Source organism: Cetorhinus maximus, chromosome 6 (genome assembly GCF_964194155.1).
Source record: "Cetorhinus maximus chromosome 6, sCetMax3.hap1.1, whole genome shotgun sequence".
Lineage (NCBI taxonomy): Eukaryota > Metazoa > Chordata > Chondrichthyes > Lamniformes > Cetorhinidae > Cetorhinus > Cetorhinus maximus.
Window position 1 is genome coordinate 134,863,204 of NC_135884.1, and position 24,693 is coordinate 134,887,896.

At 44.4% G+C, this 24,693-nt stretch overlaps 1 protein-coding gene across 2 annotated transcripts in view; it reads left to right on the forward strand.

Annotated features, from left to right (window-relative positions):
• cmip (c-Maf inducing protein) overlaps positions 1-24,693 on the forward strand; it is a 229,479-nt gene that overhangs the window by 148,867 nt on the left and 55,919 nt on the right. For both annotated transcript variants that reach the window (XM_078544544.1, XM_078544545.1), the window contains exons 4-7: positions 6,193-6,354; positions 9,678-9,719; positions 13,144-13,206; positions 13,877-13,957. In XM_078544544.1, the coding sequence (XP_078400670.1) occupies positions 6,193-6,354; positions 9,678-9,719; positions 13,144-13,206; positions 13,877-13,957 (348 nt within the window). The remainder of the gene's footprint in view (positions 1-6,192; positions 6,355-9,677; positions 9,720-13,143; positions 13,207-13,876; positions 13,958-24,693) is intronic.

Here is a 24,693-nt window from a genome sequence, read left to right on the forward strand (position 1 = left end):
AGAGGAGGTAAAGGAAACCAAATGCACAACATGCTACAGCATGCATAGCATGGGGCTAAAATTAGTGCTGTGGGGTTACTATGGCACCGAGCAGAGACTGGTGCTGCGGAGGATATAGAGCAAGGACAATATCCATTTCTATGTTAATTGAAAAATGAATTTCTAAACAACCTTTGTACTCTTTCCAGCACATTTCTGTTATGTGGTTGACTTTGGTAGGAGGAGTGCTAGGAATTTGGCCAGATTAATGTTACTACTATTGGTTTGTCATCAGCTCTCCTGTAACATAACTACAGAGATGCAGAAGTACAATAAAAATATCTTTAAATCTGAGCTTTGAGATTCATTCACCAGACAGCACCAGTGAAAATACTTGGTTTGTGCTTTGGCATATAAAATGCAGTTGACATTGTTTATAGTGATTGACAGAAATGACTTTCTCCCAGTGGTTATTTTGGAAGTGCCTTAGAATTGAAGAAAATTGTAGATTCAAACAACTTTTAGAAAAGCACACAAGACCACAAGACGATGCCTAACAAAGGGGCTACACTGTTTATTTGGACTTTAATTTGAAATGTCTGGTTTCCCGGAAACCAATTAGAGCACCTCCATCACTATTTCAGTTGAGATTGATAAATTTAGCCCAGTTTTATTTTTGCAATATTCAGGCAAGTGTTACTGTGGTTTAAACTTTCCTGGTCTGCATGACTCTGCCGTCTACAAATGATACGTTCACCCAAAGAGCTAACAGGAACCACATGTTCCTCTTTAACATGTTATTGAAGCTTTTCATCTTGCACTTAACAGGAGAATTTGCAACAATACCAAATGTAAATGGAACAACAATTTATACTTTGTGAGAAGAGAATACTGAAGAGAGTACTGATTGGTTGGAAAGTGGACTCTCATTGGCAGAGGTATTGCCATGGAGAATGCACCAGTTAACTTATGACTGACAGTTAACTCTAAGCTTTGTTTAAATTCAAACCAGGCAGGTTGACTGTTAAATCAAGGCATTGCCCTGGGGAATGAACTAGAGAATGGCTGTTGCCTATTTTGTTTAGTTGAAACAGGCACCCCAATCTGCTGAGTTTTTCCAGGTAATTCTGTTTTTGTTTTGGATTTCCAGCATCCGCAGTAGCTTTTTGTTTTTATCTCTGTGTTTAATTGACTGCCACTTCTCTTCAAGAAATGCCTTCCCTGAAGAAGTATTGCTCTGTTCTCTGACAGGATTTCCGCCTGTCTCTTCTGCCCTGTTCACCTTCATTGCTTTCCATTTCTCTCCTGGTGTTTGACAAGGTGTTTACTAAAACCTGCTTTCACAGCCATATTTCCTTTCTCAGTGACTGTCTCTGTCTCCGACTCACCCCACGTGGATTTCAACTGAAATTCCATCTCTCTTGTTTCGAACCCACCCAGGATTACAGGTATCTCCGGGACATAAAACGTTTCTCGGACTGCTGTTCCCATCGCATTCTGAGATTCACACTCAGTGCCATGCGCTGCCATATGAACACACTCGACCTCTCCCTCCAGCAGCACCGCCGCACCCTTTATCAAAGCTGCGCGTTCCTCCAGTTTCATTTTATTCTTCGCCTCATCCGACGCCTCAACAAGAACTAAGTGCTAAGGAATGCAAGCTCCAATAACTCATCGACACCAACACCCATCTGGGACCCTCCACCCCTGCTTGTCCCTCCGTCCCCACCCCATCTTCCAATCCCAGCCCCAGCCGCGTATTCACTATACCCCCTGACCTTCCCCTCTCCGATGCTGAACGTTCAGTGCTCAGCAAAGGACTTAGTTTCATACCCTTACGCCCTCATCTCAATGAATTTCGGGCTTGGCATGATGCTGAACTCTTCTTCCGCCGTCTTCGTCTCCGTGCTCACTTCTTTGGGCAGGAGTCCTCTCCCCGTTCAACGGATCTTTTTACCCACCTCCAATATTCTCCCTCCACCTGGACCCCTCCCTCTGGATTCTTACCTTCTCTTGATCTTTTCATTGAGAACTGTCGGCATGACATTAGCCGTCTCAATTTCTCTGCTCCTCTCACCCATTCTAATCTGTCTCTCTCTGAACTTACTGCACTCCGTTCTCTCAGGTCCAACCCCAACATTGTCATCAAACCCGCTGACAAGGGTGGTGCTGTTGTTGTCTGGCGGACTGACCTCTACCTCGCGGAGGCTGAGCGTCAACTTGCAGACACTTCCTCCTACCTCTCCCTGGACCATGGCCCCACCACAGAACATCAAGCCATTGTTTCCAGGACTGTCACTGACCTCATCTCCTCTGGAGATCTTCCTCCCACAGCTTCCAACCTGATAGTCGCCCAACCTCGGACGGCCCGCTTCTACCTCCTACCCAAAATCCACAAACAGAACAGTCCTGGCAGACCGATCGTGTCAGCCTGTTCCTGCCCCACGGAACTCATTTCTCGTTATCTAGACTCCCTTCTCTCTCCCCTTGTCCAGTCCCTTCCCACCTACATCCATGATTCCTCTGACACCTTACGTCACATCAACAATTTCCAGTTCCCTGGCCCCAACCGCTTCCTCTTCACCATGGATGTCCAATCCCTCTACACCTCCATCCCCCACCAGGATGGTCTGAGGGCCCTTAGCTTCTTCCTTGAACAGAGGCCTGAACAATCCCCATCCACCACTACTCCCCTCCGTCTGGCTGAACTTGTTCTCACACTGAACAATTTCTCCTTTAACTCCTCTCACTTCCTCCAAATAAAAGGTGTGGCTATGGGTACCCGCATGGGCCCCAGCTATGCCTGTCTCTTTATGGGGTATGTGGAACATTCCTTGTTCCAGTCCTACTCCGGCCCCCTCCCACAACTCTTTCTCCGGTACATCGATGATTACTTCGGTGCTGCTTCATGCTCTCGTCGGGAACTGGAAAAATTTATTAATTTTGCTTCCAATCTCCACCCCTCCATCATCTTCACATGGTCCATCTCTGACACTTCTCTTCCCTTCCTTAACCTCTCTGTCTCAATTTCTGATGATAGACTGTCCACCAATATCCATTACAAGCCTACCGACTCCCACAGCTACCTCGACTACAGCTCCTCACACCCCGCTTCCTGTAAGGACTCCATCCCATTCTCTCAGTTCCTTCGCCTCCGTCGCGTCTGTTCTGATGACGCTACCTTCAAAAACAGCTCCTCTGACATGTCCTCCTTCTTCCTTAACCGAGGTTTTCCACCCACGGTCGTTGACAGGGCCCTCAACCTTGTCCGGCCCATTCCCGCGCATCCGCCCTCACGCCTTCTCCTCCCTCCCAGAAACATGATAGGGTCCCCCTTGTCCTCACTTATCACCCCACCAGCCTCCGCATTCAAAGGATCATCCTCCGCCATTTCCGCCAACTCCAGCATGATGCCACCACCAAACACATCTTCCCTTCACCCCCCCTGGCGGCATTCCGTAGGGATCGTTCCCTCCGGGACACCCTGGTCCACTCCTCCATCACCCCCTACTCCTCAACCCCCACCTATGGCACCTCCCCATGCCCACGCAGAAGATGCAACACCTGCCCCTTCACTTCCTCTCTCCTCACCGTCCAAGGGCCCAAACACTCCTTTCAAGTGAAGCAGCATTTCACTTGCATTTCCCCTAACTTAGTCTACTGCATTCGTTGCTCCCAATGCGGTCTCCTCTACATTGGAGAGACCAAACGCAAACTGGGCGACCGCTTTGCAGAACACCTGCGGTCTGTCCGCAAGAAAGACCCAAACCTCCCTGTCGCTTGCCATTTTAACACTCCACCCTGCTCTCTTGCCCACATGTCTGTCCTTGGCTTGCTGCATTGTTCCAGTGAAGCCCAACACAAACTGGAGGAACAGCACCTCATCTTCCGACTAGGCACTTTACAGCCTTCCAGGCTGAATATTGAATTCAACAACTTTAGATCTTAAACTCCCCCTCCCCCCATCCCCACCCCATTTCTTCCCCCTCCCTTTTGTTTTTTTTTCAATAATTTATATAGATTCTTCTTTTCCCACCTATTTCCATTATTTTTAAATCTACAACTAATACCTTGTTAGTCTTTCCACCCCACCCCCACTAGAGCTGTACCTTGTGTACCCTGCCATCCATTCTTAATTAGCACTTTTCTTAGATAATATCACCACCTTCAACACCTCTTTGATCCTTTTGTCTGTGGCATCTTTTGATTATCTGCTCCTATCACTGCTTGCTTGTCCCCACAACCACCCTACCCTCAACTTCTCTCTCCCCCCGCCCCCCACCTTAAACCAGCTTATATTTCACCTCTCTCCTAACTATACTTCAGTTCTGTTGAAGGGTCATGTGGACCCGAAACGTCAGCTCTTTTCTTCTCCACCGATGCTGCCAGACCTGCTGAGTTTTTCCAGGTAATTCTGTTTTTGTTTTGACCCCAATCTGTATACATGTTCTTTCTGTCTGCAAAGAACAGGGTACTGTGTATTAATATATGTAGCTTCTAGCCTCATCGAATTACCCCCTTGTCTCTTTCACTCTGAGTAAGGGGATTTTCATAAATAGCAGCGCGACAGAATAGAACAAATGTGGGCCATTTGTTTGAGATGGAATTCAGATCAGGACCTCCAGGTTAACAGGACAATTTTACTCTGGTTATGCAATACTGAAGATGAACTCATTAGATTGATCACTTGTTACTTTCAGGTGACAGCTAGATATGGTTATTACGATCATAAAAGAATTGCTGGGGGAGCAGTCTCAACCACACTGTGCTTCCCCAGCATTTGCTGTTATGCCAGTCACTGTCAGTACAGTAATGTGGGCAGAAGCTGACTCTGGGTGTAGCACCATTGTGGCAGAACAGCTTTTGCAAGATTCTCAGTAGCCATGAGAAGAAATTGGTTTTAACCTCTTAAGAAACAAATCTGTTTAATCATATCCTGCTCAAAAAATATTCTGAATACACATTGCCAAATGCACTGGAAAATAGTGAAAATGAAATATCAACACGTTTGCATTTAAACAGTATCTACTTGTTGCAAACATGCATTTGATTTTTCCCTGTCATGCATCAAAATGTGCATGAATGGACCTGTAGCAGAATTGAATCATTTGTAAGATAATGATATAGATGTCTAGTAGGTTCCAATCTGTAAGAATCAGAAATGCTTACCTGCATGTGAAATCTGAACTGAGGCAAGTTGCATCAACTGGTTAGGAGTATGTTAACAAATACCTTTCGAATTTCACTTGCCTCACAGTCCGAAAGTAGTCTTAAGATACTTTTAATGATATTGTAGCAGTGTCTATTGTTGATATATAATGAAATCTTTATTGGGGCTTATGAGCTCATTCAAAAGTCCCCCCAGTTGGACTCAGGTTAATATCATCCCTTTCAGTGTTTGCTAAATAATCTAAAATACAACAAAATGTGAGATGAAAATCTGTGGGATTGCAAGCTGATCACAGTGTCATTCTACTCAGGGTCCACAATGGCAAGGAGAAACATTGGTTAGTAAAGGAATGCAGTTTTAGAAGCTGAGTCTCTTTGTGTTGCAGTTCAGTACATTGTTAAACTATTCCAATATTGTTTTTTTTATAAGGAGCTTGGTTGGGTTTACAAAAATCAACTAAAATCTGCTGGGTCATTCTAGAGTCGGAGTGAGCTGTTGTAACCAATTACTCAGAATGGAAATTTAAGCATGCACACTAAGTATGTTCAGGCTCCTCCCCATATTGCATTGAGCAGTATAACAGAATGGCACAAGGTTTCACCCTCAATCTACACTAATGCTCGTGCATTCACAAAGTCATCTAACTTTGCCAACTTTTAGCGCTTTGAAAAGTTTCATTGTGGGGATCACGAATCCAGATGACCGATAATTTGAATTGATAATGTGGATACACATCATTATGCACAATTCTGTTTATCCTTCCTCAAAGGCGTCTGAATGATGACTTGCCAAACAACTTGTTTGCTTGCTTACAAACTCAAAGTGCAACACTGTGCTGTAACGAAACTGGTGAAAAGTTTTTCTGTCTCATCCCTTTGCCCAAACAAAACTATGTTTGTCCAATCCTTTCTCATGAAAATCATGCTCTGTTTATAAGACTAAATTAAATAGAAATCTTTGCAGGTCTAATTTCTTCGACCATCATCTCAAGTTTCAAGGGTTTCCTATTTATTCACTATCTTTTTTCCTCCCCTTCCTTTCAGAAAAAGATTTACAAGTACAAAAAGGTACTTAGTAACCCGAGTCGCTGGGAGGTTGTGTTGAAGGAGATTCGGACTCTGGTGGACATGGCATTATTCTCACCACTTCAGGATGATTCCATTCACCAAGCACCACTGGAGATAGTTTCTAAGCTCCTCTCAGAGGTATGGATAAAAGTCAATCAAGATGATTTTGAAGTCGGCCTTTTTTGTCGCATGTCATTCCAATTCAATTTAAGGTGTTTTCTGGCACCTGTTTTAGAATGTATCAATTCAGCTGCAAGTTTTGAAATGTAATGGAGGGAGGTCTATCTTTACTGACATTAAAGGACAGATTTGGATAACCTTTGCTCCTGGGGAATGCCCATTTTGATTGGTCGGCGTCCCTTTTTGTTTGTCCCAGGGTTTCTGGGGTTTCTCTGGTATGCTGAGCTGGGCCTAAGCCTGCACTAAAAGCAGACCCATCAATGGACTAAAAATAGGGTTGAGAGTGCTGTCCCTAGCCTCCCAATTTATGGAGACAAGATTTTCCTGCGGGCTTCGGGATCCCAGCATTGGGACCACTGGGGGTCCCAAGTCCACACGCTGGCAGCAAGATGGCCTCTGCATGAAATGGTGGGGGTGGGGATTGGGTGAGAGGCTCCTCCAGCACTAGTCAAATGCCAGAGAGACTGTAAAATTGCTCCTAATTGGGGCCTTGACTATGTTAATTGGTTGCGGGCAGTTGATCTGCTTCCCAGCGCTCTTCCCCCTCACCCCCAGCCCAGGAAAGTTCCCTGGTTATGGGAATGCCCTCTCAATGCGGCTCCCTCCCTAATTTCCAGTACACCCCTCACCTCTCCCCCTTTCCAATCTCGAAGCCTGCCATCACAGGGCTGGGAAAACTCAGCCCATGCTGCTGTGGCCATACCCTGGATCTTCCACCAGTTGGGGGGTGCTCTGGACAGGCTAAAGAAAGGAAGACAAATTACCCTTTTGGATTTTCTCCAATCATTCCAGGAAGGCATGTGTGATACTTGCCTTTATTAGCTGAGGCATAGAATACATGAGCAGGGAGGTTATGCTGGAACTGTATAAAACACTGGTTTGGCCACAACTGGAGTACTGTGTGCAGTTCTGGTCACCACATTATTGTACTGGAGGGGGTGCAGAGGAGATTTACCTGGATGCTGCCTGGGCTGGAGGGTCTGAGCTATGAGGAAAGATTGGATAGGCTGGGGTTGTTTTCTTTGGGGCAGCTAAGGTTGAGAGGGGACCTGATAAGAGGTGTATAAGATTGAGTGGCATAGATAGGGTGGACAGGAAGGCACTTTTTTCCATTAGTAGAGGGGTTAATAACCAGGGGGCATAGATTTAAGGTAAGAGATAGAAGGCTAAGAGGGGAGTTGAGGAGAAATTTTTTCACCCAGAGGGTTTGGGAGTCTGGAACTCATTGCCTGAAAGGGTGATTGAGTCAGAAACTCACGTAATAATTAAGAAATATTTAGATATTCACTTGCGTTGTCATAGCCTCCAGGGCTATGGGCCAAGCGCTGGAAAATGTGATTAGTGTTGTCAGATCTTTGTTGACCAGTGCAGACATGATGGGCCGAATGGCCTCCTGTGCTGTAAATGTCTATGAGTCTATCAGGTCAGAGCTAATCAGAGCCTTCTGGCTGCTTAAACTTCGTCGGGACTGACCTGAATCGTTAACTCTGCTTCTCTCTCCACAGATGTACCTGACCTGCTGAATATTTACAGCATTTTCTGTTGTTATTTCAGATGTCCAACATCTGAATATTTTGTTTTTATATAAGAATAATGCTTGTTGGTCTTAGCCTGTATTTGCAAGTAACATTAATAGATTATACCCACAGTTCTACAAGGTGATAATGGCTTTTGATTTTGTACTGAATAATGGTTATATTAATGTTACGCTATATTAATTTTATCAACATTGCTGTTGGTGAGTGATTTTGTTTTAACTTTAAGATTCCCTCCCTGCCTTTGCACCACATGATTTCTAATTGTAGCATGTATCTCCTTCCATCCTGAACAATAAAAAACTCCTCATATGCAGCCCTGCACTAACTTGGATGCTATGTATTCTGCCCAGTTGAGAGAGGGAGTTGCAAAAATCCAATATTTGTATATACAAAATGCAAGATTCTTATTTTTTAAGTTAGCATCTCATACACCAGCCTGGTGGATAGTTGATGAATGTGTCTCCCATTTTTGTTGGAGTCAAGCACCCACCACACCGATGTCAACTTTGTCTCCCCATTTAAGCCTTAAAAATTAGATAAGGACTTTTTTCAGAAGTCCTGTTATGTTATAGGGGGAAAAAATAACAAAAAAACACACACACATTCACTTTCGTATTCTCACAACAAAAACTTCTTTATTTTTTCAACCAAATTGCATTTTATTGTGATTCATGGTAGTTAATTATGTGTATATATATATATATATAATACATGAAAGTTCAAACTTTAAATTTGTTCTACACTTCCTTTCTCCTTCTTTTAGTTTGTTTTCTCTTGCTTTTCTCTTACATTATGGGAATGCAATTTACAAAGCAACTCCCCGGAAGTATTCTGGATTCTTCGTCATGTGACACTCATCCATTCCAGCAGCAGTCATGTTAGTTGGTCCCATATTTTCCATTTGAAAAGATTACGTACACACTGATGACATTGCAACTGCACCCTGAGCAAAATCAATGCCCCACAGCTATTTTTAAAAATTCTTTCATGGGATGTGGGCATCACTGACAGGGCCAGCATTTGTTGCCCATACCTAATTTCCCTTGAACTGAGAGTCTTGCTAGGCCATTTCAGAGGGCAGTTAAGAGTCAACCACATTGCTGTGTGACTGGTGTCACATGTAGGCCAGACCAGGTAAGGACAGCAGATTTCCTTTCCAAAAGGATATTAGTGAACCAGATGGGTTTTTATGACAATGAATGATAGTTTCATGGTCACTATTACTGAGACTAGCCTTATATTCCAGATGTTATTAATTGAATTTAAATTCCACCAACTGCCAAGGTGGGTAACTCCTTGGACCTCCTCAGTATCAACTGCAAGCATAATTTTCTGCACATTTGTAATATGAATGGAATAGAGGAGGCTTAGAGGAATCCATTAAATTTCTAACATTAGTTGACATCAGGTAAAGATTGGGAGAAGGGAAACAGTATTTAATCATAATAGACCATATCTGCAATAAATCTGCTGTTAAAGAATATGCAATTTCACATCATATAAACATAAAATATACTTACATTCTTTATTAAAATGGTTATTGTGCTCCATCTTTCAAAGTAATTTGCTGCAGCCTGCAATACCTTAACATAATTACAATCTGATGTTGTCCAGAGTCTAAAGCTGGTGAAGTTAAATTAAACACTTTTCTGGCTATAGCCAATGTTATTTTTAAAATATAAGTGTTATCATAATTAAGCTGTTACATTTTTTTAGTTTCATTTTCCTCTTATATCCTTCCAGAACCTCAAGCTAACGACCCAGGAACATGAAAATATCATTGTGGTAAGTCTCTATGTATGCGTGGTGTTCAGTGGGTTGTATAGGTGAAGAATAGGACCTGCAGAAATAAGGCTGCACATTTGAGGCAAATTTTACAAGTTAGCACTCCCAACAAGGTTCCTCACTTGATAAAAGGACTGATTAAACATCTGGGCATGGAGACCAATGTGTACTTGTGTACCAAAGACAGTAAAATCTCTGAAAAATGCTGCTCCAAATAGATATAGCAGGCACAGCTGTCTTTAGACAGTGTCGAATTTTGCCAAAGTATTAGAAAATCTGACAGAACCTCTTAAGTGTGGAGAAACAATTAGAATTAACTGGACATACATCATGTTGATCAGTGCAGATGTTGAATGTGATGATAAGCAAATACAATGAAGGGATATGACATACAAACTGGATCTTACAGAAGATCAATGCACCAACTTCTTAGCTCTCCCAAGTCTCTGGTTATTATCTTAATATGAATGGAAAGTCACTGGGGTTGCTGATTGAGGGCACCGACCTCCACATCCTTTGCCAATCCTCTTTCTCGTCTATGAAGTTTCATGCCAGGATCGCCAACCTGTGGAATTTGTTTCTTTCTCCTGGCCTTACTACAGTAGTCATCTTTTGACCAATAAGAGACAAAAAAAATGTGCAGGTATTTAATATTGTTATTATAGCCAAATAGATGAGTGTAAACTACTTGAAGTTGATTTGACTGGCTCCCGGAGTAGTGTGAGAAAGTGGGACCTAGAGTTAATATTAACCTGTCTGACCACCTGTAAGATCCTGTACTTATGTCATATCCCTTCATTGTATTTGCTTATCACATACATCATGTTGATCAGTGCAGATGTTGAATCCTAATTGTTTCTCCACATTCAGAGGTTCTGTCAGATTTTCCAATACTTGGCAAAATTAGACATTGTCCAGAGACAGCTGTGCTGCTATTTCTAATTGGAGCAACATTTTTCAGAGATTTTACTGTCTGCAGTACACAAGAGAAAGCTCAAAGTAATTTTGAACGCGCCAAATTATGCCATTACTAGTGAATTAGTTTCACTATAAAGGAGGCCACAATGTCCATCTAAGTGTGTACAACAATAGCTTACATTTTCATAAGTGCCTTTAATATAAAAGGCATCCCAAGGTGATTTGCAGATGTGTAATCAGACAAAAATTGACTTTAAGGAAAAAAAAAGTTATTAGGAGGGGTGACTAAATACTTGGTTAAAATTTGAACGAGAACCTTAAAGGAGGAGAGAGAGGGGGTTCAAGGAGGAGCATGAGGGCCAACATGGCCACCATAAGTACTTGGCCAAAGGGAGTGGTAGGGCAGTTGGAGGGGAGGGGTGGTTTGGACGGGTGGGGCAATGGAGTGCGGGGGGGCGGGGTGGGGGTTGTGAGGCAGTGTGTCGCATAAGAGGCCAGAGTTGGAGGAACATAAAGTTTTCCTAATTGTAGGACTGGAGTGTTACAGAACCATTACAACATTAGGGAGAGGCAAGGCCATGGAGGACTTTGAACATAAGGATGAGAATTGTAAATTTTAGGCATTGATAGACCAGAAGTTAATGTAGGCCAGTGACCACAGGGGCAGTTGAGGAGCAGATTAGGATATGATTAGCAGAGTTTTCAATTAGTTCACATTTATGATGGGTGAAAAGTGGAAGACCAGCCGGGAGTACATTGGAATATTTGGGTATGGAGGTAACAAAAGCATTGATGAGGGTTTTAGCAGCAGATGAGTTGATGCAGGGGTGAACACTGGATATGTTATGGAGGTGGAAAAAGGCAGTGTTTGTGATGCAGAGTGTATAGTTTCAGAAGCTTAGCTTGGGGTCAAACAGAATGCCATTGATTAAAGCAGTCTGAGACAGTAGCTGGGAAGGGGATAGAATTGGTAGCAGTTTATGGTAGGGGCCGAAGACAATGGTTTTGGTCTTCCCAGCAGTTATTTGAAGTAAATTGTGGCTCAATCTGGACCCAATGTCAAATAAACAAGTTACTATTACTGAGGCAGTGGGGAATGAAGAGAGTTTGTGAGGCAGTAATTATATTTTGAAAGGTGTTCTCATCCCTGGCTGAGTGCTTTCCATTTTCACTCATAACAACAGGTGCTGAATTCTGCAGCAAATTTACAAAGCTGTTTATGGGACGCTGCTGTTGTTTAATGGCTGCTGCATTTGCCTACATAATAGTCACTGCCCTTTGAAAGTAACTCTTTGCCTGAAGTGCTTTGAGCTGTTTCAACATATATAAATACAAGGGTTATTTATTACAATGCAGGCGTGTAGACAGTATCACTGGATAACTGCAACGTGAGCAATCCGACTGGATATTTGCCCCATTCATCTCCACATTCTTGGATAAATTTATCTTTTGTACCTGGCTATTCATGATGCCTATCATGATTGGGTTGTGTTAAGTGGGGTCAGCTGCCACTGAATCTATTTGAGCCAGGCAAGTCCCACAGTGCTTCAGAATAGATGATCAATGTTGATGATCAATCAGCTAGCCTGGTTTACTTCCGATCAGAGCTCTGATAAAGAGTCATAATAGACTCGAAACATTAACTCTGTTCCTCTCTCCACAGACGCTGCCAGACCTGCTGAGTTTTTCCAGCATTTTCTGCTTTTGTTATAACCTGGTTCACCTTGTTTGTTTTGTATCTTCCCACACACACAGTTTTCCCTTTGGGAAATATGGGGGAAGTGTTGGAAGGATTAGCAGGCTAATTATCAACCTGTTTGAACTGCTTCATGTACGCTCCTTCTGTTGAGGTGTCAGCTGTGGCTCAGTTCATAGCACCCTCGCCTTTGAATCAAAAGGTTGTGGGTTCATGTCCCACTCCCGGAAACCAAGAACTGTGAATGTACTCGAAAGAGTTACATGCAATCTGTTGATAACTCGAAAGAGTTACGCTCCTTCTGTGGCCAACAAATCCTGGCATGAGACTTGAACCTGGAGTTCCTGGCTCAGAGGCAGGGGCACTAACTAATGAGGCACAAGACCTCTTGCCTGGTTCACAAATGGATACTGGTGGGGAAGACCTATCATTAGGGGCTAGCCTTTGTCCCACCCTGCTCTTAGCCAGATGGAAAGCCTCAGAGAGGCATTACCAGTCATCTACTTTGGTGACATTGCTGCAGTGTTCAACTTATTGTGGGGGTAACACTGGGATACAAAACCTGGAAGAAAAATGTTTATGGACTGTTACTGTAACCTGTGTTACCGGAAAGCAGCACATTGAGGATACTTAAAACGAGATAATAAATATAAGAACATTATAGGAGAGAGCTGGTGAGGGAATGACATTGAACAGAAAGATTTCCTTTTCCTTTTCAAACTAATAACAAATATATTTGAAGAAGGATAAATTGATTTGCCAAAAGCGGGAATGTAGAATAATATGACGTGTCTTATTTCTGTCCCTCAGGCAATCGCACCTTTGCTGGAAAACAACCATCCTCCTCCAGATCTCTGCGAGTTTTTCTGCAAGGTACATATCTCTAATTCTTTATGTATGTTCGTGCTTGCTGGGAGGGAGGCTGGAACAGTTCTTGTGCAACGCAATTCAATTCAAATTTGCATTTGCTGCCAATCACTTTGAACCAAGCTGTGTAATGTGCTTTGTAGAAGGTACAGCTGCTAATTAAAGCAAATCAGATGGAAATATACAGCATTTTGCAAATGCAACTGATCTTCGAAACCATTGCTACCTTATTAATCAAATGCAATGTGAAGGATTCTCTTGGAGAATCAGATTGTAGATTTAGGTCCAGATATGGAGAAACCAGAGAATCTCCTGAGAGCAGAGAAGGTGAAGGGGAGATTTAATTGAGATGTTCAGAATTATGAAGGGTTTTGATGAGAGGTGGGCCACTTAACAGAGGATGCAGATTTAAAATAATTGGCAAAAGAGCCAGAGCTAAGATAAGGAGAGTGGTTTTTTTAACACAACCACTTCTTAAAATTGGGTAATAGGAGCAGATTCAATAGTGACGTTCAAAAACAAATCGAATATATACTTATAAAGGAAATCTTTGCAGTGGAATGGGACAAATTGGGTAGCTTTACAAAGAGCCAGCAGTGGAACGGTGAGCTAAATAGCCTCCGTTTTTGCTGTATGATCATATGTAGCGTAGTTTCAAAGGTATTTTATTTTGCAGCACTGCAGAGAGCGGCCTCGATCGATGGTTGTCATAGAAGTGTTCACACCTGTGGTTCAGAGAATCCTCAAACATAATATGGTACGTTTGTATTTAATCTGGTTTTTTAATTCGTTCATGGATGTAGGCATCGCTGGCCAGCCCTAATTGCTCAGAGGGCATTTAAGAGTCAACCACATTGCTGTGGCTCTGGAGTCACATGCAGGCCAGACCAGGTAAGGACAGCAGATTTCCCTTCCCAAAGGACATTAGTGATGGGTTTTTTAGAACAATCGACAATGGTTTCATGGTCATCATTAGACTTTTAATTCCATATTTTTATTGAATTCAAATTCCACTATCTGCCATGGCGGGACTTGAACCCGGGTTCCCAGAGCACTACCCTGGGTCTTTGGATTACTAGTCTGGTGACAATAACACTCGCCATTGCCTCCTGATGCATATCCGGAGTTTTCACCAGTGAAAAGTATCTCCCCAGATTGAGCAATGTTAGAATTCTTCTTTAATCTGAACTATTAATACAATAGACACATTTCAATGCACCATGTACTCTGATAGCAACCGGAGGAAAACATATATCATACATACTTCTAAATTACCCAAAACAAATTGCTTAAGTTTGGCAGACACAGATTTCCAAGGTTTTGTAGCTAGAAGATAGTGGCCTCTGGCTGCAGCAGAAATATTTATAGAGTCGATGGGGGTTCTTTGACCAGTGCGAGTGCTGGTGACTTGCCCACCACCTCCAGCCCACTGTGTTATATGGGGCTTGGAAACCCCTAGCAAGAACAGCCCAGTTCACATGTACAGTATGCTCACTGAATTCAGTTATCGGTTGTTTGACAGCATTGCATGATGAATGTAGAATTAGCTCCTCCTGGTGGAAATCAAAGCATATATATATGTGTGCATATGTATATATTTTATATCTATATATACATTATATGTGTGTGTATATGTACGTATACATGTATATGTTATGTGATATATTAATAATCTTATGAAGTGCATGCAATTCTTGCGCAAAAAATCCTACTTCAGAATGATCCTGGTTTTCAGTCAACATGTGTCCTTGTAAATTGCAATGTTAACATTTTTCACTCAACCTTGCTGTAAGCAGTGAGTTTTTTTTATTGTAATCAATTCTCAAGATATTAGCATCACTGCCAAGGCAAGCACTTATTGACCCTCTCCAGTTGCTCTTGAGAAGGTGACGGTGAACTACGTCTTGAGCCACTCCAGCCCTTAGTAGCAGTTTGGCAGAACCCCCCCGGAGCTTGCTCTCCCATTTCGGAGGGGCATTTAACGCCGGAGTTTTCTCCACTTTAAACATCTTTGAATGCGGGACCATTTCCAGGTCCTGACTCCGCATGTGTCAGTGGTGCACACCATATCGTTATCTTATGGGAGGCGACCAATTAACAGGCCGCCTCCGCATTCACCATTCAAATAGGTCCAATCAGGAGCCAGCATGTGAAGGTGTCCAGCAGCTATTGTGGGAGTGCAGCTAAAGCAACTGGGGGAGCAAGAGAGAGCACCACTGTCAGAGGGAGGTGAGAAGGAAGAGGCTGCTCTTAAGTCACAGCATGCTCAGTAGCAGCAGGCTGCTTCAGATTCTGCTGCATACCTTCGAATGCAAGTATCCCATTCTTTTATGATATTAATCCCAGATGTAATGTAACATGGGTTTTCCCTGTGCACTCGGCAAGTCATGGACACAGTGGAGGGTCCCGGTTGGCTCTGGGAAAACAGCAATGTCGAGGTAAAATTTAAGCTTAATCACCTATTCAGCTGCTTACTTGGGCAGGTTGGCATCAGCGCCCTGGTGCCTGCCCCCGCAAAAAATGCATGGAGATGGAGAAATGTTTGGGAGCTGGCCCAGCACATCTCTCTGTAACTTGCCCGGCAGCCTATCCTCCAAATCCGCCTCCAAGGGGCTGAGAAAATTCTGGCCTAAGAGTCGAGCATATTGTTGGGACCGGAATCACATATGGGTCCAGTCGGATAAAGGTGACAGAACCTTGATAAACTGCTGGAGTTTTTATACCATTTCAACAGCTTCATGGTCACTTATGGCAGGCTCGTGTCACGAAGTCTCTCATCAATATAGGAAAAACTTAAAAAGTGACATGGGCAATTTAATTGTGTACTTTAAACCTTGCCGGAGTAAAATCTGCTATGCAATCCCATAAAGCTTCTATTCCTAGTAAAGTTTTGCTTAATAATTTATGTTTGTCGTGAAAAGCATAGTTTACTTTGCATAGCTCAAGGCATTCTTTTAATTATAATTCAATGGTCTGGCTGAACTGGGACACTGTGATGCTCGGAAGGTTGGACGTGCCTCCATAAGCCTAAATTAGACACACTGAGTCATACATAAATGCAGAACAAAAATGCAATAGTTTGAGACACTCCCAAAGGAGAAGATCAGAAAGAGAACTGGTTCCCATGCAGCAGTCAAAAATTGCAACAATATGCAAACTTCACAAGTAGAAAGGCACCACGTGTACAACAATGGTCAAACCTGAGAACATTGGGAAAATTGGAAACAGTAGCAGAACCTTTATTTTTGTTTCATGCCGAAGTAACAGATTCTGTTCTGTAGGTCTTGTGTCCATATACAGGAAAGAGGGAAGCAAGCAGATGCAGCCTGGACGCTGTAATTAATAACAACTGTGGCGGAAAGAATCAATGTGTTGCAATTGCCTACCTCCTTTCCAACTTACCAAATCACAATTATAATCACACTGATCCATATTTGGGATGCAGTAAATGAGTGGCTTGAGACATGACATATGGGTAGCTGCTTTCCACCATTTCCTTGCCTCACGCAGAAGCTTGTTGTAGACTAATAGATGGAGATTGATTGCCATGATTGATCAACAGCTCCATTATCGTTGTATCATGCAACTATCAGAATGGTAGAAGGCGGTCTAGGTGGACCTTGGATTTGTTTTTGTCCAGCAACATCTGCTCATATGTTCAAACAAAACAACAATGTGCTGTGCCCACCAATAACGATAAAAAGGAGCAGTCAGAATGGGATTCTTGTGGCTTTTTAAAAAATAACTTTAATGGTTATAAATGTTTATAGGTTATGCTATAATTAAATCTGAAATAATTGTGAAATGGGTACTTAAATCTTCCTTATTATTATTTAACAAGGGTAACAATGCTAGTGGAGAAGTCAGTACGTTGATTTGTGGAATATACGTAGGTGGACAAGGCAGATTAAAGTAATGCTAACGAGGCCAAGGATTACATTTCCCAATTTTTTATCTGTTGTTGTTGGCAGTGTAGCAGTGCAGTTGGTTCATAGTTTGGCGACAACCAGAGTAAAATATACCCTGATGGAATTGCAGTTTCATTTTCCTTGGCATTGAAAAGGAGGAATATTTATTGAAATGGAAGAGTTTCATTTGCTCTTTCCTGCATAACTGAATATAGCTTGACCGCAGCGTATTAAATTGCAGAATTAAAGAATCCTGATGTTAACTGTGGGAAGAACAGTTCCAAATGGAATTGGTATTGTAGTTAGTGTGTTCTATGGATGCTATTTTGCATTTCTTTGCATAAGTTGCATTCAAGTGTAAAATAGAGCAACACTGTTTCAAAAGGCCATCTGTAACAATTTTTAAATCCTGGAACAACTCTTGAAAGGAAATCATTAATAATTTGGCCCTATGTTGGCAGTCTCAAGGGAAGGCACCTAAAGAATGAGTGTTTGTCAGAGAATGGGCTTAATGTCCAATACTGGGCAGTGCAGTGGGCTATTTCTTATTTATCTAGCTCATTCTGTGCTTGATGTAAAATCGTTGATGCTAAAACTTTCTTTTTTTTTACAAAAGAGGGAAATATTTCGTTTCCAGCCTTGAAGAGCACAAAAATGTGTGTAAAATGGAAAACTATTAACGTTAATTCATTAGTTTACCTGTTAATTTGGATGGTTTAGTTACATTTTTGTTGGGATAAATGCTGTACAGGAACTAGAGTAACTCGTATAGATTTCCTAACACAACTAAAGATTGGTTAATGAGAAAGTGGATCTAATTAAAAGGTAGACGCCACTGTCATGCCATTTTGTCTCCATTCTGCCTAACTGATACAGTACTCCAAAATGTTGAATGATGAATTTCTATTGTGAGTTCCGCCATACTGGTGGAAAAGTGGGTAGTAGAGGTTTAGAAGCTGTAAAAGATGCCATATAAAATAATTGATTCACATTTCTTGCAGTTCACATAGAATTCCCAAATCAAATGCTTATATTTATTATGTATCCTGAAGATGGGTACAGTAGCATCAATTTTGCCACACTATCTGCCTTTCATCCTGAAGTTTTGGGATTTGGGGACACTGCCAACGTTGTTGTTTTTCAGTAGTGTTTCCAATATTATTGGAAATTATGATATCTGTTGAGCCTCTTTTCTTAGTGGGCTTATAAAAAAAAACACTCCTCTGTTTAATAGAAGTAAATTAAGCAATTTTTTCAGACTGTGAGAAGACTAAAGTTCATGTCAGCTAAAGTGTGAATCCATTTGAATAGATTTGTATGATTAAGTATTGTGCAACAGGGACGGCTTTAAAATGTTGACGTGAATTCAATGACGTAATGAGACATCCTGTAGTCAGGAAAGTACCAGAGACTGGAAGCCATGGCATATGTCCAGCAATGCAGTCTGACCCCAAACTTTGTTTGATGCCAACACTAGTAACAGTCAGAATTGCTAAAATGCTGGCATAATAGTTATGTTACGGGATTAGTAATCCAGAGGCTTGAATTTATGATCTGGAGATATGAGTTCAGATCTCACCATGGCAGCTGGGGCACTTGAATTCAGTTAATTAATTAAATAAATATGGAATAAAAAGCTACCACTGGTAATGGTGGCTGTGAAGCAACCAGATTATCATTAAAAACCCATCTGGTACGCTAATGTGTTTTAAGCAAGGGATCTGCCATCCTTACCCAGTCTGGCCTACATATGACTCCAGGCGCACAACAGTGAGGTTGTGTCTGAACAGGCTTACTCAGCCACTCAAATTTAGGGATGGGCAATAAATGCTGGCCTTACCAGTGATGCCCACATTGCGTGAATGAATTTTTAAGAAGTACATTGTGTATATATGCCTATACAGTAGACTCACTTTATAAGGTTTACTGAGGTAAAGCACATGAGTGCAGAGGTAAATTGCACCCATAAAGTGCTTGATATTGCACTGGTCAGGAGAAACTTCAAATTCCCAGCAAAATAAATTTGGATAATCACAAACGTTAAATTTTCCATGAACCAGCACAATCAGGCAGTCAATATGACAGTATCATTTTCTTTTTCCTTTCAACTAGAATGTAATTCCTTGACGTATTTAAGAGTGGTAGCCTGGTGAATTTTTATTAATACAACTGAAAATCGGTTTATCACTATTCTACATTTACACTCTGTACACATAGGCCAGAATTTTGACATTGGCGTGCGGGGGTGGGCCCGGAACGCCGACGCATAAAATGATGCGTAGTGACATCGGGCGTGCGTCCCGACATCACCGTGCGCCATCACGATATTTCGGTGGGCGGGCGCTATGAGGTCCGATGTGCACCCGCCATTAATTAACGGGCCACTTAAGACCCTTGGTGCATTAATAAACTGAGATTTTTCGGAGTCTGTGCGATCTTCAGAGCGTCGCACAGGCGCCACGGGCAGGCGGGTAAGCCAGATTTTTAAAAACCTCATCCACAGGCAGGATAAGAGGGGTGGGTGGGCCCCGCGAGTGCTATTAGTTAGTCATTTACTTTTTAAACTTACTGCTACTTGCTTGTGTGAACAGGAGAACTTCAAATCTCTTCAGAGCTGCTTGTGCAGGGATAACAGGCTTCGGTTGAGGACCCTGGAGTAAACATCATTCTTGGGGCCTTGCAGGTTTCAGGCAGCCTTCCCCTACCCTGGGAATGGAGGTTGTGCTCTCCACTGGAGGCACCTCCTCTGAGGAGGAAGGGAGGGCCAGAGGAGGGAGGAGGCCAGGAACCCATATTTAGCCTCCAGGGGAGCCACCTTTGGGAAGACAGGCACAGGCACAAGGAGTGCAGAGCCAACAGGCAGTGCAAGGCGGAAGGGGCCGCAGAAGACGCCACTATCCTGCTGCCAGAGTATACAGGCGGCGAAGCAGCTACCTCAATAAGTCTGAGGTGCAGTGCCAAAGGAGGCTCCATCTCTCAAGGGAGACAGTGACCTCCATTTGTCAGATGATAGGCCCTGAGATCAGCTCCAACTGTGTGGGTGGACAACCCTCAACTTTTATGCCTCCGGCTCTTTCCAGGGGTCGGTGGGTGATCTTTGCAGAGTCTCCCAATTAGCTGTCCACACTTGTGTCAAGCAGGTGACAGATGCTCCGTTCAGGCGTGCATTGACTTTCATTCACTACCGCTGGGACGATGCCAGCCAGGTGGAGTGAGCCAGAGGCTGCGCAGCGATTGCTGGCTTCCCCCACGTCCAGGGTGCTATAGACTGTACACATGTGGCCATCAAGGTGCCAGCAGGTGAGCCCGGTGCCTTCGTCAACAGGAAGGGCTTCCACTCCATGAACGTGCAAATAGTGTGTGACCAAAGGATGCTGATTTTACAAGTCTGTGCAAGGTACCCAGGCAACTCCCATGACGCCTACATCCTCAGACACTCCCAGGTGCCAGGGCTCTTCAGTGCTCCAGCTCGGCTGGATGGATGGCTGGTGGGTGACAAGGGCTATCCCCTCAGAAGGTGGCTCATGACGCCTCTCTGCCATCCAAGAACAGAAGCCGAGCAGTGGTACAATAAGAGCCACGCCTCCACAAGGGCTGTGGTGGAGAGAACCATCGATTTTCTCAAGATGCGCTTCCGATGCCTGGACCATTTTGGGGGTGCACTGCAATACCCCCCACAATCGTGTGTTGCTGATAGTGGTTGCATGCTGCACTCTCCACAATCTGGCGCTGGAAAGGGGGGACGCAGTGGAGGAAGAAGATGTAGATGCAGATGCTCTGGCTGCACACAATGAGTCCAGTAGTGAGTCCAAGGACGAGCACAGGCAGGAGAACGCCAGGGGGGTAGATGCTGATCTGGGCAACCTCCAGGGAGGCAGAGGCACCTGGGAGGCTTTGATCCAACACTCCTTCAGCTAGTCCACCAGAGATGGACCTCCAACACATGCCAGGACTGCAGGCTCCATCCTCAATACCTGAGAGCAACATCTGCCTGGTTAGGAACATTAACTATGTGCCTTGTCATAAAGCTCAATGACGAACAAGTCACTCATAACATCATGGGTTCCCGTACACCTGCAGAAGTAAGGAAGCACCCTGAGCCTTGTACAAAACTAAAGCATTTAATGTTTTCAAAAAACAGAACAGAAATGAAAGTTCATTCAGTGGTGTTGAGCTGCACACTGACTAATAATCAACTAATACCAGAGCAACAGAAAACCACCAGTGAGAAGTCCGTGGTGTGCCTAATGTGCCTTATGCTTACATTTTCGGGTCCTACGTCTAGGTGCTTCTCCCTGGCTGGCACTGGCATTGGAGACAGTCTGCTCACTCTGCTGTCCTATTGGTCTTGATGACCTTGGCGGGTGCCCTCTGGCCCGTGGAGCCTGTGATGGCCCCGCCTGGGAGGGAGCAGCCAGTGGCACGCTGGCATCTCCCCAGTCGCCACAGCCTCATCAGATCCCATGGTCACTGGCAGAGGGACAGAGGAGCTGGTGCCCGCATCCGGAGCGCCCTGAGAGGAGCGTGCAGTGTGCCAATGTGAGGTCGCTGCGGACCTCCCTGGTCACCATTGATGGATGGGCACCTAGCTGGGATACTGGGTGCCCAATCCATCTCCCAGACTGACACTGACCAGCTGAGGTCAATGCCGCTGTGAGGGATTGCAGGTCCGAGTGCAACCCCAGGGACCCCTGATTGTTCCCCTGGAGGACCCTCTCCATGACAGTTGCCACTCTCTACATGGAGGAAGCATTGCGCTCGGCCATGAGGGTCAATGCATTGCTGATGGACTCCTCCATCACGGAGACCATGGCACACATTCCCTCATGTATCTCCGCCAGATCCTCCCGCACACCCTGCTGGACTTCTAGCATCTGCTGTCTCAGGGACGACTCCAGAGGCACATCATCAGCCACCGACTGAGCATGTTCCTGGTCCCCTGCAGTCCTCCGACTGCCAGCGCCATGGGAACTCTCTGTCTCCGCCTACACCTCGAGTGTGAAGTGCCCTCATCTCTGTGCCCCGGGACACTAGCCAATGATCTTACCCCACTGAGCTGCTGGTATCTGAGCTGGTGCCTGTCTGGCTGAGATGGTGTGACGTTGGTGCATGTAAGTCGTCAGGGCCCTAAGGTGTCAGTGGTGGGCCCTCTGCCTTATCGTTCCGGGTGTGCTCCAGTGAGGCTGAAAGGAAGAACAAGGACATTTGATTAGTTGAAGTTGTAACACTGTTAATGTGCATGCCTGGTCCCTGGATCAGGATGCGCTCCTCCTTCCATAATCAATGGGAAACCCATGCCGGATGCTGAATTCAATAAATAGTCAACAGTGGAATGGTTGCAATGACAGACATTGTGACCTCAGTGCACGGCACTCTTACCTCCCACTGGCATCCCAACCTCACCGCTGCCAGTAGTCCTGGGTGAATGGCGCCTCTCCAGCTCGAGAGTCTCCTGTTCATATCTGGTAAGAATGAGCAATTGTGCCTGCCCTCTGCCAGCCCACATCCGCTCAGGGTTATTGTGTGCAGTCTTCTCCTGAAAGGAGAGAGGAGCATTGATTAGTCCACCCTGTATCTGGATCGCCATTGCAGCCCTGCCACCCCCACCTGAGTGAAACATTGCAGGGCTCATGTGAATTGTGACCCTGGAGCCACCGTACACTCACTCCAAGCAGCCAGGGCTGACCCCCTTGCCCAGACGCTGCCTCCATCACATTTGCCACTCACACTGTATCACCTTCCAAACCAAGGAAGCACTACCACCTAGAACGCCACGGGCAGCAAATGGCTGGGTGCCCCGCCACCTGGAAGTTCCCCTCCCAGTCAGTCAGCATCCTGACTTTGAAATGTTTTGGAGTTCCAGCACTGCGCCTAGGTACAGATCCATGAGGTCACCCCCCAACACAGTCCAGTGGGTGTAAGTGCACCACATGCAGCGGATACAGAAGCCAGCTCAGCACCACCCTCTCAGGGTCAACTAGACATGGGCAATAAATGCTGGCTCACCCAGCGAAGGCCACATGCCATGAATGATTCGATGCATTAACTACATTCAGAGTAGCAGGGTTGGGGGGGTGGGGCGGCCAACTTAACTGCTGTTGCTAAGTGACCCATGCCAACATGGTACTCACCCTCCCCGATGGCAAGAGGTCATTGAAGCGCTTGCGGCACTGAACCCAGGTGCGTCGGACCACATCATGTGCACTGACCCTTTCTGCCATCTCCTCCCAGGCACGTTTCATCATGTGGCGGGGGGGGCCTCCTCCACCCGTCCCTCGGCGCGATGATTTTGCGCCGCGCTGCCATCTCCTCGAGGAGGGCAGCAAGGCACTCATCCAAGAATCTAGGGGCACAATGCCCCGCCGACCTGCCCTCCTCCCTGGCCTGCTCTCCGAGAATGCTCTCGGGAACCCTTCTGTTCACTGAATATACAATACAGCCCCTCAAGCCTGCGCTGCCGTTCAATAAGATCCTGGCTGGTTTTCTACCTCAACTCCACTTTCCTGCCCGATTCTTATATCCCTTGATTTCAAAAATCTATCGATCTCTGCTTTGAATACACAAAACAAATATACTCGATGTTTAGTAAAACATTATAATCCACACAATAACCCACACAAGTCAACACTGGCTTCTCTGAGGCGTACAGCATATACTAATGGAACAGATTTGAATCGGATGAAATTGTGGTTTGGCTTGGGACACAAGCTCCTCTTTATTTATTTTTCTGGGTGGGGGTAGGACGACAGAAGAATTCAAAAGGCACCATGCCAACTTGCTTACGGCCACTCCTTTTTGCTCAGAATCAGCTATTGAGTAATAGTTTTTTTAATAACGCAAATAGGAAGTTGCAGATTACTCCAAAAATGATTAGATTGGTTAATCAGTCACCACAGTCAGAATGTGATCCTTAAACAGTGTACAGCCAACAATGAATGGCGCTTGTTTTTGCTATACTTTAACTTTTTGTCTCCAGAAATTCATTCTGTTACTTTTATTTTATCCCTTCTGCAAATCTCCGGTGCTGTGTACTTTTGTTCCTGATTAAGTTTAGAAAATAATCCAGCTCCTTGTCCCTGAAAGTAGTATGATCCTGTTTTTATGATTCATTTTCTCTTCCTGTTTATGGAGGAGATATTTCCTTTCTACGTGCCCTAACGAGCATTTACTTGCCTCGTGGAATAATCATAGGGCAGAATCTTCCTGGTCCTTTGAAGGCGGAGGGGGAGTTGCCGGGACAGTATCACAAAACCCCAACAGGATGAGTCCCTGATGCTGTCCTGCCTCTGACCAAGTTTCCAGGGGTGGGCTGGCATGAGAATTGGTAGCCCGCTTCCCAGAGGTGGTAGCTAATCGCTCCAATTAAGGAACATTATCCTATGCCAATGGAACTTCCCTGATGTTGGATGGGGCCCCTCTTGAGTCTGGAGTCTGACAACTACTCTGTGGTGGCACGTCAGACTCTGAGGGCTACCAGACCCTTCTGTCAAACCCCCAATGACAGAGCCACAAGGCCAAAAATAGCCACAGCCAGAATCATTAGACCTTAATTGTTTAAACATGTTCATTAGCCATCCAATATTAC